This window comes from Alosa sapidissima, chromosome 13 (assembly GCF_018492685.1).
Source record: "Alosa sapidissima isolate fAloSap1 chromosome 13, fAloSap1.pri, whole genome shotgun sequence".
Lineage (NCBI taxonomy): Eukaryota > Metazoa > Chordata > Actinopteri > Clupeiformes > Clupeidae > Alosa > Alosa sapidissima.
This window is the reverse complement of record NC_055969.1, coordinates 9119511-9137231: the sequence shown is the minus strand read 5'-3', so window position 1 is coordinate 9137231 and position 17721 is coordinate 9119511. Positions and strand designations below refer to the sequence as shown.

Here is a 17721-nt window from a genome sequence, read left to right as displayed (position 1 = left end):
AGATTTTTTCTTCTCTGTCTTACAAAATATTTCCCTCAAACAGTGAATGGATAAGGTAACTGAAACTGCTTGCCAGAGGTGGGAGTAAGTCACACATGTGCAAGTCACAAGCAAGTCTCAAGTCTTAACCTTCAAGTCTCAAGCAAGTCCAAGTCATTTTTTGTGACAGTCAAGCAAGTCAAGTCAAGTCATAGCTTTGGTCAAGTAAGTCAAGTCAAGTCATAGCCAAATCATTGAAATTCATGATGATTTACCCATGTTTTCATTTTAAAATGCTACAATAGGCTAGTTATGAACTGCTGAAGTTTTATTTGTAACAAACAAATATACATTGCATTCATTCAAGCCACATAGCCTACATCTGAACGGTTTATAGAATAAGATGAAATGTATACAAATAAAAATAAATGTATTTCAAGTAGATCTATTATAAAATAGCCTATTATTGTTTCAATATGCCTCAAATATTAGGTAGCCTAAGCTACATCAAATCATGAAAATATATTCAAACAGTTCAAGTTACACCTGTCCTGACCTGTCACATCTCCAGGGAACCAATAATGTTGAAAAAGTGAACTAATCAATCAATCAAACGCTGCCGCCGACGTCACTGCCAAACTTTGACAAGCGCGACAGCAGTGTTTAGGACCGTCAATGCTATATCATATTATACATAAGCCTAACATGTGGAATAAGCTATTTTTCTATGCTGATTGCTGGCAGTTAGCTAGGCCTACTTACTGTTGTTAGCCTACTAGGCTGTAACGCAGTGGTCACCAAACTACGGCCCGCCACCTCATTTTGGGCGGCCCCCCAAAACATGTCCGCGGTATATACTATATATTTCTTTTACTGTCTATGGGTATATAGCATCTGGCCCGCATGGGAGTACGACATCGTCAAACTATAACTTCCGTAATTTCCCCCATTCATTCATGTAATACTATTTTTGTCCACTGGTGGTTGTTTTGGCGCTGTTTTGCGTTTGCCATCGAAAACGGAATGAAACCAGTCTATGAATGAAACGTAGGCCTACCTGCAAACAATGCAAGAGGCTGACTGCATTAGTGCTCAAAGTATTCTAGAAGTGTATCAATTAATTTTTAATAACTAACTAAGTCAAGTCATATTTCTGGGACTTTCTGGGATAATTATTTCTATTTTTTATTCACTCGTTCAAATGTTCATACAAATTCATCAAGTTCTCATCAGTGAAAGTGGTCATTTCAGATGTTTTTGCCTGCACTTCATAAAACTCTCATAGTTTGATAACTTCAAATTATTTGTAGGATATTGCTTGTTCACAACTTGAGCTGTGTATGCAAATACACAGAGTTCAGAGTTCACACATTTTGGATAAAATACACTTTTGGGACTCCCTGCTAATACTTTTGGGAATGTTAAAGTCTTTTTATTAGTATTATTTCATTTGAGCTACATTTTACACTGATATGGCATGATGGCAATATAAACACAGCTAATAATGGTATTAAATTGCAGTAGCCTATGATTAAATGTAATGGGATATTCAACTAAGGTAGACTGCTGCTGTTCACAGCGCTAAGCTATTTATGTTTACTGATATACTCCGAATCTCTGGCCCTCTCTTAGAGCCAGGCATAGTGAGCTGGCCCTCGGAAGAAAACGTTTGGGGACCACTGCTGTAACGTATGGAATAGGGACGTGTTTAATAGGGAGGGAGAAAGAGAGGCGCTTACTTTAGGTTACATTGGCAACATTTTCGCTATATATCAAGATTAAACTTAGACAAGAAAATGTTTCACTTTGCCATTTCACACATTTTAACCTAATATGGCGTTAACTAAAAAGCATAATAGATTCAAAGCCAACTCTTACACTCTAAAAAATACTGGGTTATTTTCTCAACCCAAACGCTGGGTTGAGGCTGTCAGGGCATTTTGTGGGGTTGTTTTTACTCATGTTGGGTTATTTTCTGTAACCCAGCTTGTTGGGTTGATTGTTTAGGACAGCGCCCCTCCTCTCTCCCACCTGACGTGGAGTACACTACCCAGCACCTGGGTGACTTTAACACAGCTGCATAGTTATTTGAGAGTTTGAAAAAACATCTTTATTCTTCCAACCGTCCAGTCCACCAGTTGTCAGCATGCAATGGAAATCAGGCGATTTCGTAAGGTATGTATCTTTAACTTTTTTTAAAATGTTTTATCCAGACGGATTTTAAAAGTCCACCCAGAGATGTAGAAGCTACCCTTCATGATATGAATGGATATTCTGCCTGCCAATTTCATTCAGCCTCAAACAGGTTAACAATTGTGTCATTCATGCTAACTAACGTTAGCTAACATTAACTTACAATTACTGTTCATGTTAAATATACACAAAGACAGACTTATAAAAACACAGTTCTTTGTTCACTGGATATGAACTGCTGACAAAAACAAAACGAACTTTTACAACGAACTAAAATGAGCATACCAAGCTGGTTAACATTAGCAGACCATATAGCTAGCATCAATGCTAATTAAATATGCTTCGTGGTGGTTGTAGCCTAGACTATGGTTGCAGCTAACGTTTGTCAGCTAATATTAGCCAACACAGTTGAAGTAATGTTAGTCTCTTCACAAGCCACACGTACGGTAATAATAATGGCAAACAACATCTTATTAATTCATTCAGGGTAGCTTCATATTATAGCCATGTAACTTAACGTTACTGGGTGTTTTTGGTTGTAGCAGAGAAGACGGGCTCTGGTTGTATTATCAGACAGTCATTTAATAACGTTACCCGGTAACGTTAGCATCTAGAACTAGAAGCTACAAGTTATTATAACTCCATATTCTAGGTGGTCATGGTTTCCGAGTGTGTTGCGCTAATATTTTGTCTCCTGGTGGATTTTTAATGTTGGTCAACATCATTCAATGATAATGGTTCATGAAAATCTTGATATAAAGTTCTGTAAATAACAGTGATTAATGCACTCTTTTTCCCCCCTTTGATTCACAGGGGTGATCCCCAAAATGGACAGTGGAATCTGCCTGCCTTCATGGAAGTATCACAAGCTTTTTCTAGCTAGCTATCTGTTCAAAAAATAAACTGCCAAATAAATAAATGTCGAACTGTTTTATTTCATTGCATGGCTATTGTTGCCCATTGGATGGATTATAAAACATTATATTGTAACATTAATGATTTGCAAACATTTATTTGAATTAATATCAATTAATAGTGATTGGATTAAGGAGAAAAATAAGATACTTAGAATAACCCATAAATTAGGTCAGCATAACCCAGAGATGACAGTGAAAATAATATAAATCCTGGGTTGTATAAGAGAGCCCAACAAATATGTAACAGTTTTGTTACGATAACCCAATGTTTGGGTTAGACTATCAACCCAACTCATTGGGTTGACCGAACAACCCAATTTTCGGGGCTAATATAACTCAGTGCTGGGCTCGACCACTATTTACCCAGTGGATGGGTTGAAATTGGGTTGTTTTTAACCCAATGTTTTTTAGAGTGTAACATGCCTCAAATTTGACGTTAGGTTTCTAACACGACTAACTTTGGATAAAAATCAACGTGGTAGTGGTTATGTCGCTATTTTGCACACTTGCAGACTGCTGTTCATTTCTCCTTTGACTTGTCAGATACATCATCTGTGAAGCCAAACATTATTATGTTTTGGTATAAACGTAGAGCCTTCCATATTTGCAGCCTACCTCAGTCTGTCTTATTTGATCTGGCACTTGCTGTTCGTCTGTTGCGTCACGTCACTTACTACAATGACAGGTTCGCTCGCATGACGCATGCAACAGCACCTCGTAATCGTAAAGTTAACTCCTTAATATCTATGAAAAAAATAAAAAGTCAAGTCATTTCAAGTCATTTGTCTCAAGTCTAAGTCAAGTCTCAAGTCATGAATAGCAAGTCAAAGTCAAGTCGAGTATTTTATACATGTTGATCAAGCAAGTCTCTCATGTGACTCGAGTCCCCCATGTCTGCTGCTTGCATATTTATTGCTATCATCCGACCTGATAAAAATGAAGGGAAAAGATACCCCAGAATACTTTTCTTCTGTTAGACTACAAAAATGTAACTTTTATCCATAAACTCTTACCCAGCTAGCTTGTTTTGGTCTAACACCATCTACATTAGCAGTACTCACCAGAGTCCCATATGAAGTAGCGGATGATCAGACGACAGGTAGCTGACGACTGCTGCATCTTGGGAGACATTAGCAGGGCAGTGTGATTGCTGTCACTGTTTACAGACGTCACACCCATAAACCAGCCTAGGAATAATATGAAAAGCAATGATGTTCACAGCCTTGCACATTCAGCCTAAAAAGACATCGTCGGAAATAATGACACTTGGGTACATGAGAACTGAGGACAAAAACTTTGAATAATTCCAGAGAACACAATGAAACAAATGGTCAGTGTTCAGAAAGCGTGCGCGCACACACACACACACACACACACACACCTGAATCAGTGCCTGTGGTGTAGTCACAGGAGGGCCCACTTGCAGGCAGTGTGGCTCCTCTCTGTCTCCTTTCCCACGTGTACAGCTTCTGAGTAGAGCTTTCTGCCCAGCCACACATATCTGGCTGTTCAAAATCACACACAAATTCTGGACCACTGTAGCCTGACAGAAGAGTAGACAGATACAGACTCAAACAACAGATCTGATATACAACATTGATTAGTTGATACTATGAGTACTATGTTAGCCGACATTATCCGTATACTTGAATTATGCAGTAAATCAACCTGTCTGACATGTGGCCTCTTCAGAGAGCATCACATTACATTTATTATGATTTGCAGCACTCATTTTAGATAGACATTTATCTGTTTTGGCCTAGGAACAAGATATGGTCTCTTACCACAGAGATGTTCATCGCTGCAGTCACTGCAGTCACAGACAAAGTCACACTTCTGGCTGCCCTCACACTGCTGCCTCTCCAAGCCCAATGCTGCAGAGAACCAGAGCATACATATGTTGCACTTGGCATGTGTAGAGAAAGAAGATAAAAACATCTAATTTTCTGTCAATATTCTTGAGTCTTGAGGTTGTAAGGTTCATCATCAATAAAAGTAATTTTGAAATGGCACAGTGTGTCATAAATGTCTTTTTCAAAGGGGCATGAAGTATCTCGCAAATTCCGACACACTTTCAGTGTTATCTATGCCTTTGAAATTAGCACACGACTCCTAGCTCAGAAGAGTTCAAAGGTCATTGTTCACAGATCAGGCCAGTGTAAAACATGACATGCAACCAAAGGTCTCATCGGATCTCATCATGTCACTTATAGCTGATGATCTCATATGTTTCCTCAAGTTTGTGTATGTAGATGTCCGGCATAGTGCTCTTAGTTAACCCTCGGTTTTTGTATGTAGATAATATGTATTTAGGAGAATGTGTTTTTCTATATATATATATATATATATACTTTATACGGTAGGTGACTGCCTTGTGAAATTGAAACATTCGAGATTTGATTGTCTATACATTATACAACACATAACACACTATGCTATTCAGACAATATACTCATTCTTAAACGGATGAGATTAGAAATAAATAGAGAATACTGTCTCAGAATAGAGTGGGGAAAAAAGCAAACCAACATCGCATTGACCAGTAAGGTAATTACCCTTTCTTTCTGGCATTATATCAATCTAATTGTGCACAAATTTCTGTCTTGTCTCGACAAAACAGAAAGCTCTTATTTATTGACCAACAACAAAGGACAAAATGCAATATTGGTGCATAGTTTCATAGTTAGGTACATAGTTAACTGTATCTGACAATGTACATGTTTAGAAAAAAATATATTTAGGCTTTCGGAAAACACAGTTCTGACTTACTCATTTTTACGCCAAGCAGAAGAAGCACAAGCCATGTCCTCTTCATGAATTCCATAATTCCATTAATCAACTTAAACCTTTTGGGTTGCCAGTGGTGCGCCACAAGGGAATGGCAGGCCACAGTAACATGTGCTGCCTGCTCTGTGGAATTTTTTCCTTCCTCCTTAGAGATAACAGCTGGACTTTATTGTCACACACACACACACACACAAAGAGTTGTGATCGAGGCCGCGAGTCATAAACCACAGAAACCATGTGTGTAACCAGGTGGCATAGTGTTTACGCACTTGAGATTTTACCTGGCTGAGGTAGGAATACCCATATTCTGCCCAAAAATATGTAGGCCTATTCCATGTTCAATGCGAAGTGGAGCAGAGTGTGGAGTCATCCTTACATCAGGCCTGGCTCTTGTTAGGCCTATGACATAAAAAGGCCTGATGGACAATTGTATTGGGGAAGAGTGAGTTATGGGGCTTTCCATTTGACTCGTAAATCACCCGCCCGAGTTGGAAAGTGTAAATTACCCAGCTTTTTTGCGGCATTTCACGCAGGCACGCCCCATTTACCTCGGAGTTCTTGAGGGTACCCCGAGGTGGCCGTACGACCTTACGACAAACATGGCTGCGCCCATAGTTGAGATGAGATGATATGTATTTTCTTTGCATTCACACTAGATTACATTGCTGCGGTCTTGCTGTGTGTGCAATACAATGTAACAATTTGTTTTCCAGCCGGTTAGCTAGAGGCTACATGTAGCACAAAGCAATAACAAAGACTAGCCTCCTGCTAATGCCCCTCGTGGCTCGAGAAAAACACGACACAGCACTTGTTGAAATTGAAAAAGGGCGAAATTGAGTTACTAAAACAAGTTTTTATTAGTAATTCACATTGACCATACCCAACAAGTGAGAATGAGGGACATGTTCTCGTGTTCTAGACCAATGTTCAGCACTAACGAGACAGCTGCTGCCCTGGTGGCATCCATGTTCTTCCCAAAAAGACTACAAACCCCAGCGTTGCGTTAGCAACTCATTCGCACATGTTGTACGTGGGCGTACGATGATTTACGAGTCAAATGGAAAGCCCCATTAATTTCAGGAAAGCAGTTTGAGTGATCACAAACTTTGTGTTCAATGACTTTGGATGGCAACCCCTATGAGCCTGCATGTCGTTCTAGAATTCCTAGCACTGCACAAAATGTATCTTGTATGGCTCTGCAATTATTTTATGATCGCTTCTACCCACGTACCATTTCCTTTGCTGTGATACATTTGCACTGCCATAATAGCTTTAAAACCACTCCTTTATTTTGCTGACAGCAATCTGTACAATGCCACTGTGGGCCATCAAGATGAAGACGGTTTAGACTTTGACAGCTTTCTCAATGACATTGTAGTTATGAGCTATTGAGCTAGATAAGATCCAGTAACTTCCTGTGCACACTGAGAATGCTATCTGATAGTGATTTATCTGCAAAAGGAAAAATGTCTGGGTCAAAGAGTTCACTTAAATGTAGCCTTTGGCTAGTAACCTAAGCATAAAATATTCAATCCAGAAACATTCAGACAAAGGCAATGCATCTTCCATACCAATGATTTATTTTTCAAGTTTCCTTTAACATTGTTCACCTGATTAAGTATACATTTTAATACTTAACCTGGTGTTACGAATCAGTTTACCTGCAAATACCTAGTCTTCTTATGCATCAAATCGCACTTACTACATGAGATGAAAAACATTAGATTTTTAGCCGAGTGGTACCCAGACACAATCTTCAGGAGGTTCAGTGACAACCTTGCATATTCTGACTGAACTAATTAGGGTGTTTAACACGGGCCAAGTTATATAAAATGTTCAAGTCCAGAATGCAGATATTAAGCATAAACACATACAAAGTAAACGGGTGATGCACTAGATAGCTGATATTATTCCAAAAACAGAAATGTCAATTGGTTGAAGTTCCACTTGTTCCTCTGGATTTGCTATATAGGCAATACCAAAACAAATGCTCTGTCCTCCAACCATGGCATTCAAATCTGATCTGTACTGGAGGTCAAAGAAGAGCCAGAGTCTTGACGAATGCTGGCCACATAGGAGTGTATCCATCAATAGCCTTCATCTGCCCAGGTAACCTCATAGTCTGGGTAACGTGCCTGCAGCTTCTCTGTGGAGACAGAGTGGTTTGCTCTGCCAAAACCCTGTAAATGGATAAGAGACTATGGGTGAAAAACAAACCAGCCAATATACTGTAACTTGATAATGTAAAAAGGATGTCCTCCTTGTCTTATTTCTGCATAGGTGATAACCTTTTCATGAAGTGAATGATTAACAACTATGCCATGTTAACCATACATAAAGCACTTTATTTAAACATTGAGTCTTTTAAAACAAAGTACGAAGGCTAAACATTCTTCAATATACCAGTAATATCAATGGTTTCATATCTTACCATTGAATATCCATAAACATGAATTTTCTTGGCCTGGCTGTCATGCTTGATTCTGCCTCCACCAAGACACTCACAGTCTACACCGCCTGCTCTTTCTAATTCTCCTGACACTTTGTCATATATGTCCGCTGAGGAGACAAAAAAGAGACATGACATGTAGCCTAATGCATGATTTCTAACTTTTCATCTGTTTAAGGACCAACATCTTAAATTGTAAGGTGTTCGGGTCTGTGGGACGTTTTCAATGTTTGCTAAAAGACTTCTTCAAACTCATTGGCCCTGGCTCATTTTCTGTTAAGAACATAACAAATAACCCACACACACACACACATAACTATTACATAGGCCTATGTGGTGTTCAGATCTACTGGACCCCGGTGTAATATTGTAGACCTATGCTATGTACCTTATTGCTATGCACCTAATTGCTATGTAGGCCTACCTTAACTGTGTCCTCCTCCTAACTGGGCATGTTGTGTGTAGGCTACGTGTGTGTGTGTGTGTGTGTGTGTGTGTGTGTGTGTGTGTTTGAGTGTAGGCTAGGTGTCTGTCCGGGAATGTTATATTTCTGCACCTGCTACTCCCACACAAAGTTACAACAGCGTTACATTTCAAGCATCAATATTGATCAAATCATCTGTCATACCTTGTTTATAACTGAATTTCCTCATTTTCTCACAAAAACCGAAAATGCATCATGCCTAAATGTGATCACAGAGGTAGGCTAAATGGCGAATATGACCCACAAATGATGTCTAGGCCTATATCACTGGTAATTGAGCTAAAGTACACATCTGATAACTATTTGTATATCAATTGTTATGGGTATTGATTTAAAACCCTAAACCCACCAGACCACCGGAAACATTGGCTGAGTAACAAAATATTCTTTACACTCCTGCAACGTTACATCAAAAATCCAAAGAGCTTTAACACTATCTGGTTAGGCCTACATTCTGACACGTGTTCCAACAACAAAGCACTGTCAGACATGAATGTACAGTTAGCCAAACTGTAACAATATAGATTGTAATTTAGTTAGGCTAAACTATGTATGCCCGTTAATTTAGGTAAGATGAACATAGCACGCCTGCCTGCCACCACCGTCCCCCGGATCTCTCAACATGCTGCTGCAACTGCTGCCATTCATAATTCAATTCTCTTCCTACCGTGGTATTCAGCCCATGCGTAGCCTCGTACGATATCTTTACTGCTGTCATCTTCTGTACTGTGTACTCGAATAAGCACGTACTTAAACACACCATTAGGGTCAATGTCTGCGTCGGGAATACTGACAAACTTTGCAGTAGCCATTTTTTGAATCAGCAATGAAAGTAGCTAATGTTTACATTTTTTCCGTCGGTGCCTGCGATATAGCCTATTCTAAATTGATTGGTAGCAGTATGGGTAGCAGAGTGTTTGACAGCTCCGTATCCAATCATAGTGCGTTCAAACCTGGAGCAAAATAACCATTTCCGGGTCGCGAAACCAGCCTGTCTACTGCACCAGAGAATGTCTAAACGGGCTCTGACTGCACTGATCAGTGTTCTGCTGTCTAGTAAACTTAAAAAAGTTAGACTTCAGAATTTCTGAAAATGTGCTTATTTAAAGTGCTGAATAGTGAATATTCATATAATACTTTAATAGCCTACCATAATTAGGCTAATTAATAAATATGAATTAGTAATATGTGAGAAGAACAACCATGTTTAATGAAGCTCACAATATTTTAGTGACGGCTATTGTTGAAGCGACAGCCCTGGTGTGAAGCCCTCCTTGTGTGAAGACATAAGCAGGCAAGGGCGTAGTTTGGTCTGAGCTTTTTCCTTGTGTTTTCTGGTAGACGCTCATGGGAAATTTAGGGACATTTCAGTCGTAATTTGACATTGGTGTGGACACGTCCTTCGGTCCCCACGCAAATCTACGCCCATGTACGCAGGTGCAAGTTGAGCAAAGGGCACTGACAAAGACAGATAGAGATACTTTATTGATCCTTTAGAGGAAATTACTTTGTCACAGCAGCTATGCATTATATTATCAGATCACCACACACACATACTGCGTCTGAGCCTATACTAAAGTCCTTTTAGGCAAGTCCCTCCACTCGGCGGTCATATTGCAATGATTTTTGGACTCTCATCGGGCATCCTATTCGGCAGAAATGTGCGTGTGCAAGGCTTCACGACACCAACCTTGCTCCAGCGGCGAGTTGACAACACATGATTGGCACGATGTCTTCACAACACACCATATGATTGGCTCAGTGTATTTACATCACACCATATGATTGGCTAAATGTATTTACATGTCGACGTTTTGTCGAGGAAGGGGTGGGAAATGTGTAGAAACGGCCATATTGGCGTTACAAACTAACCCCATGCATTTCTATGAAGGATTTTTTGTCTCCACATGCTTTGTCTCCACATTAGAAAGTCTCTGCCTATACTCACTATATTAGAGCACAACAACACACACATACACACACACACACACGCATTTTTTGTTTTGTTTTATTTATTAGGGACCATGTACAATTTTAAACATAAATGTTGCCATTTGATGCATTGTACAGAGTTAGCCTCAGGTTAATTTACATCTGCAGTCGCCTGGCAGGGCACAATAAAAAAAACATACAAACAACACCCTCCAGCCCACCCCCATCCCATCCACTACACACACACACACACACACACACACACTGCATCCAACACACACTACAGTACATCCAACACATCCAACATTGCATGACCATACTAACTGACAATGCAGGGGCGGAGCCAGACGGGGTGGCACAGGCCACCCTTGAGATTTGATTGGCCACCCCAGGTGCCACCCCCAAATCTTAGTCTACGATTGGCCATTAACATGGTCTAAGGCAGGACCTTTCTTGATGCACTTACAGCAGTTTGAAGTATCAGACGTCAGAAATGTAAGTGGCGAACACGCTTGCCTTTATTGGCCAGATAGGCCAGAACAGATATCTATTTAGATATCTGGCATCTGCCAGTGCCTATTTATCTAATCACACACTTAAGTCGCCGACATTTGCTAGGTCATTAAGTGTTAACTGTAGGCTAGGCTTATACTTTTGTAAAAGTGTTTAATGCCAATAATGTCCTAATGTAATGTTAAGAAAACTTTTCATTTATAGTTCATCAAGCTTAAGCCTACTCACTAAACACTCGTTGCATCGAGGCTACAGGTAGCGATATTCTGAAGACATGTATGACCATTCAACCAGACAAGCATTTGTTGTAAAATATTGAAATTATGGGAAGTTTACATAGCTTAGGCTAAACTGTTTCTTTCGTCCCCCATGCCTGTTTTATTCGTCCCGATCAGGAGGGATAAATGAAACATTGCGCACGTTCCACTTTTGCTTAAATAATTACTGAACGCAGGGCTGGACTGGCCATCTGGCATACTTTTTTCTTTTTTTTTTTTTTTGGCCGAGCCGGGCTTTATAAAGTTAATTTTCCATAGTAGCGTGTGACAACAAAATCATATGCCTGCGTTCTGTTCCCAGAGCTGAGTGAGACAGTTGTCTGCGTGACTTTCTGAGTCACTCCTGAGAGTGAGACGACTGTAAGGTAGTACCTGAGAGTGAGACAGCTGTCTGTGTGACTGTCTGAGTCACTCCTTAGAGCAGTGGTTCTCAAACGTTTTCTTTCATTCCCCACTTTGATCAATTCTCGAGCCCCACCTGTCCCTCATCGCTCTAAGAAAGTGGTAGGTCAAGCTTAAAATTGTCAAATTTATTGAATGAATGACAAGTTCTAAATATATCCTCTTCAACAGAGTTAAAATCAGCTGGTGCTGCAGATATAATAATAAATAAATAAATAAATAAATGCATAATAACACACATATTTCTGTTTTCCAGCAACATATTAGGAAGCATAGGCCATTTTACAGCATTGTACAATATATTCAATGAAATACCAACATGCTGCATTAAATGGATCCATAATCCAGTCATACTGAGCACTGCTGGTTGGGAAATATTTTTGAAATAAACTTTGCAGGGATGTGATGTAGGCCTACTGTTTAACACATGGGATCACAAGAGTGGCTCCCGAATCAGACGTTTCAGCGATTTCGCTCAGAAATTTCAAAGGCATAATACTGTCGCGATCGAGGCGCCTGTCCCATACCTCAAGTTTTTTTGGTGAATGCAGTAATCTTATTTGCTAGGTGAGGTAGGTGCTTGTCCTTGCCTTATAACTGGACATTTAACTCAAATGTATCGCTAAGATATATCAAATATATCGCTAAGATAGGCCAGCTTCGTCAAGAAATGTTCATTAGTGAACGTGCTTGCAGATTCAAACATGCGCTCTTCCTCCAAGAAGAGGCAACTCGGAGCTCAAACACGCGCGACAGCACTTTACCTCGGGAAAGCCACCTTGCCTCGCTGTGAAACAGTACAGCCTTTTGGTCTGCTACCATCTCTTCGTAAAGTGCGGAGAATAGACGTGTAACGGATGCCAGCTAGCTTAGCTGTGCTTGTGGAGTTAAAAAAATAAATAAAAAACTCCTGTTTTTCACGTCAGTTCGCGTCCCACCTGGCATGTCTCCGCGACCCAGTAGTGGGTCGCAACCCACAGTTTGAGAAACGCTGGCTTAAAAAAAAAACCCATTTATTTCACTTGTCTCGCTGGATTGAACGCAGAATGTGGGCTGTTGCGCAAATAGATGAATGAGGGAGGGAGAAGTTTTTCTAACATTTTCTCCATTATTATCGTAAAATATGTCTCCATGCAGGGCAGGTCTGGTTCTAACCTAGGCTAGGCTACTATATTTGGGTGGGCTGGTAGACATTTTGGGTGGGCAACATAGCAAAGCTGTCAAATTGGATCAAAACTAACATAAACACAAAACAAACACAAAACAATCAGTACTACCTAGCTTGAGTTGCTGCAGCCAAAAGTCAGGGATAGGCATGTCTGATACATGTATTTAAAATACAAAATAGTTTGTTGTCATTTGTATTTTATTTAGTTGGGAAAAAATGGCATCATATTTTGTATCAAAATACTTTATAGGTTTGTAGTTTAAAAATACTGGCAAATACTTTTGGTAAAACCAATAACCTACTTTTGGTGATGTGATTATAAAAGTGAAAAACAATGCATGCAGCACTGGTGCTGACTTGTAATTTGCCCAGATTTGTTGTGATCAGAATATTGAGATTCAGGCAGATAAGTAACATGTAGGTTGCTCACACACACAATACACTCCCTCATACCAACCTCAAGTTTCTTGAGAACTTAAAGTTCTGGAGCAGTGTTGTTTCAGACTGATGGTGAGGGTGTGGAGCGTCCCGTAAGCTATTTTTCACGAAAATACACTTTGATGTTTATGTTGATTCTGGTGTTCCTTTGGTGGTCTACACGGACCATAATCCGATCACTTTTCTGCATTCTTTGTCTTCCCCCAACCGAAGACTAATGCGATGGTTTCTGTTTTTACAGCCATACTGCCTGGAGATCCGCCATATTAAAGGCACCCAAAACATTGTAGCCGATGCTCTGTCAAGGGCAGCCTGTCCTTGAGGTTATTTTCTAATGTTTAAAGTCCTCTCCTCCTGAGGAGGATACTGATATCTCAATGGACTACAATGACATCAACTGATGGTCAGGTGTTGGGTGTGTGTGAATTTCCTTCATTGTAGCATCCCCGTCTAAATTTCACAGTGGGGACATTCACCTCGTCTAAATAACAATTCTATTTCCTTGTTCAGCATACTTGAGGTTGAAGATATTAGGCACATCATACATTTCCCGATTCCACTCCATCTGTCTCTCCCACTTGCTTCCTGTCACGTACTAAAAGCCCCCCCACCCCACCCCACACACACACTGTATATACAGTGTATAAATTATATATAATTTTAGATTTTGAATATATTCATATAATACTTTAATAGCCTACTCCCACCACAACTAAAAATAGTATATACTACACATATGTACTATAATGAATAATTGGTAATTAAGCAACAATGGTTTATGGTACCACTTATCACTAACAGCCATGTTCAATGAAGCTCACAGTATTTTAGTGATGGCTATTGCTGAAGCGTCAGCCCTAGTGTGAAGCACTCCTTGTGTGAAGATGCCAAACATCCGCATGTTCCAAACAAGTAGGCCTACAGGCACTTTGCTTGTCTTACCATGTAGCTCACCATATCCATTGGCTTGAACTCTAAAAAATATATATATGGATCGTGACTTTATGAACATGGGAAATTGTGGGTCCCAAAGCCAGACCACTTGAGAACCACTGACATGGCATACTACCCACCATCATTTCCGTAACCAATGAATGTAGAACGACAAATTTAACAGGTCGGCCTCTTTTTAAACTGAACTGCATTTCCCTTTTTGTGCTATAAATGCATGCCTGTTGCCTACATAAATGACTGGCAACATGGGGGACAAACAGAATAACATCCTGTAAGGTGTAAGAATTAATTAACTTGGAGAAAACTCTTTCTGCATCGGGGAGGTCTTTGCATCCGTCTCCTCCATTATTTCTGCATACCTCGGCGGATGTTATCCCTGGCATAAATCCTCATGTCAAATCCATTAAGTGGTTTTAATACTGTCCTGTAGTGAGAATGAACACCAGCTATTAGGTACTCAAGGTCATGGGGTCCATGTCCTAATGTTCTCCCTCAGTATCATATCTGTATCGTTTTCACATTTTAGTCTTGACTTGCACCTGACAAACTCCTGAAGTTACTTTCAATGTTATAAGGGGATGATGAAACAGAAAAGACAGATATAATGCTTTTAACTTGTCTATAGGGTGACATTAAATTGGCGGCGCAAACAAAAAAATTGGGTTTACAAGTACAACCCATGTTGACCATTTTGGTTCCCTCAGTAGACTTTTCTTTTAATTTTTTCCAACTTCAGACATGTCCAGAGGGGGTCGTAAAAGAGAAAAGTTGTATCTAACACCTACTTATGTTGGTCACAATGTGGCAATACTGCAAGAAAAAGGAATAATGGGTTTACATTTTTCGCTGTCCTTCCAAAAGGGTAATGCAATTAGTATTTGTATGGACAAATCGCTACTTAGGTCAACTTTAGAGCTGAATATAGGGAATTGCCCAAGGGATATCAATGCATATTCTTATGGAGTAACCTCTAGGCAACAAGAAACAACAAAGAACAAAAAAACTTTAGCCAACAAAACCAGGTTCACCATTTGGCTCCCAGACTATGATAAGCATAGCTTATTGTAATGGTTAGCATATTTAACTAAGTGATGAAATGTTGGCTTATTAGAGAACATAAAGTAAAGTAGGAGAGAGGCCCTACTATGCATATACACACTTTTATTTGCACAGACGCGTTTCGGCGTGTGCCTTCTTATTAGAGAAAAAATTACAGATTTTTATACTCTAAATACAATTCCTCAAAGTATTCTGTTACAAACTACATTAGATTTGTTCCAATCCTGCAAAATACAAATGACAAAATACGCTAAAGTAATTAAATACGTATTTAAAATACATATAATTAAAATACTGCCCATGTCTGATTCTGACTATAGGGTGAATTTGGGTAATCTGAGACAACGTTTGCATTTTTGACTTCTACGCCTAATTACAATATATATCTAAAGAAAGAGATCAACATCCTATACCTTTCTGTAATCCCCAAGATGTTTTCTAAACAAATCAGAAGACAAAATAAAGATATACCCAGAGGAGACATTACACACCTTTTAGTGTTCCTTGCACCAAAAATAATTTGGGACAGGTCGTTTGTTAATCTAGGACATTCAAATCCAACCTTTTGATGCTATATAATTTGTAATGGGAAAAACCAGACTTTTCGTGTATACAGACAGTAACAGACTGTTAGACAATGTCTGATAGCTGCAATCCATAAATTACATGTTTTAGTTTACACTGCAACTGGTTACACTTTACTTGACAGTATCGACATAAGAGTGACATGACACTGTCATGAACGTGTTATAAACAAGGCTTATAACGCTTCTGTTATTAAGTGACATTCGGTTTTTGTCATAACAAGTTAGGGTTAGGATTAGGGTTAGGTTTAAGGTTAGGGTTAGGGTTAGGATTAGGGTTAGGGTTCATGTGTTACGACAGTGTCATGTCACTCTTTTGTCAATACTGTCAAGTAAAGTGTTACCCTGCAACTTCATGAAGTCCCTAATGCATATTTTCCTAATTTAAACACTTTAATGGACTGTCCCAGATTACCCAAAACATGCTGTCCCACATTATCAAACACATTTGATAAAGTGGGACAGACAAACAATGTTCTTAAAACAATAAATTAAAACTGATTTTCAACACATTTCAGCATATTATCTCTTGAACAGATCACCAACATAAATCAATAAGAACCTTGTTTTATTTTATGACGTAAAGGAGTCAACACTATGGGGAGACATGGACACAGCAGATAGGTTTAAAAGCCCGAACTCAGGGAAATTTGAATCACCGTAAAATTTAGTTGGCATGTCAGTTTTAAAGGTCCACACAAGTCGCGCCAGCAAACGTCATCAGACTACAACAGAGTAAACAGTACACAACGACTCAACAGGTAAAATCAGGCTGTGACTTCAACAATATCATTCAAGTGAACATGTAATGGCTGGCTGTGAATTATGTACAATGCGGTGCCTCTACAATGACAGATTTACATCAGAGACTTTCTAATGAGGAGCACAGCACTCATAAATCCTCCATAGAAATGCATGGGGTTAGTTTGTAACGCCAAAATGGCAGTTGTCTACATATCACACCCCTTCCGTGGCAAAACGTCGACATGTGAATACATTGAGCCGATCATGTGTTGTGATCTCGCCGCTGGAGCAAGATTGGTGTCGTATAGCGTTGCGCACGCGCATTTCTGCCAAAATAGATGCCCGATAAGTGCCCAAAAATCGTTGCAATATGGCTGCTGAGTGGAGGGACTTGCCTAAAAGGACTTAGTTTACATCCTTAACAACACAACAATTAGCGGTCCACTACTAGCGATGCTCACTACATAGACAAAATGAGATACCTCATGAATCGTTGTGCAGGCGGACTAAACCATTTTGCGCTTTAGCAAGGGAGAGTGAGAGTGAGCTTAGACCAGGGGTGTCAAACTCATAGGTAGTGGCCGGATTTGTTGAAATGAGACCTTGTGGGGGGCCGTCATTGTCATGGTCATTTTTCTGCATGGGAATCAGAGTGTTGTTTGATTATCAGCTTATGAGCAAACAAGTACACAATAATGTCGTCATATACTGCTCTTTCTCTTTTGAAATGCCCTATCCATGATAGTTTTTCTGCTTCTTCCTTCCTGGGCAGGGGTGGCAGCTGCCACCCCGTAGGCTATAGGCCTATCCGCTCACGAGGCAACTCAGTGTGCTTTACAC

At 39.7% G+C, this 17721-nt stretch overlaps 2 protein-coding genes across 2 annotated transcripts in view; both read right to left on the bottom strand.

The window, feature by feature from the left end:
• Positions 1-5986, bottom strand: part of mamdc4 (MAM domain containing 4) — a 32516-nt gene extending 26530 nt beyond the window's left edge. Inside the window, exons 1-4 of the mRNA XM_042060085.1 lie at positions 5859-5986; positions 4874-4963; positions 4471-4632; positions 4151-4276 (exon numbers count right to left, since the gene is read on the bottom strand). Coding sequence (XP_041916019.1) covers positions 4151-4276; positions 4471-4632; positions 4874-4963; positions 5859-5913 — 433 coding nt within the window. The 5' untranslated portion in view covers positions 5914-5986. The remainder of the gene's footprint in view (positions 1-4150; positions 4277-4470; positions 4633-4873; positions 4964-5858) is intronic.
• Positions 5987-7435: 1449 nt separating this feature from the next.
• On the bottom strand, positions 7436-9708 carry phpt1 (phosphohistidine phosphatase 1). Its single transcript, XM_042060086.1, has 3 exons — positions 9477-9708; positions 8308-8435; positions 7436-8056 (listed from the first exon to the last, which is right to left on the bottom strand). The coding sequence occupies exons 1-3, from the start codon at positions 9619-9621 to the stop codon at positions 7964-7966; spliced, it is 366 nt and encodes a 121-aa protein (XP_041916020.1). The 5' UTR covers positions 9622-9708; the 3' UTR covers positions 7436-7963.
• Positions 9709-17721: the final 8013 nt, after the last annotated feature.

Bases quoted from the DNA above. Each gene is read 5' to 3' on its own strand.
- phpt1 (XM_042060086.1), bottom strand. From the start codon at position 9,621: ATGGCTACTGCAAAGTTTGTCAGTATTCCCGACGCAGACATTGACCCT. The intron at 8,436-9,476 runs GTAGGAAGAGAA...TTGTCTCCTCAG, and splicing joins CGCATGGGCTGAATACCACG to CGGACATATATGACAAAGTG. The intron at 8,057-8,307 runs GTAAGATATGAA...ATCCATTTACAG, and splicing joins ATGTTTATGGATATTCAATG to GGTTTTGGCAGAGCAAACCA.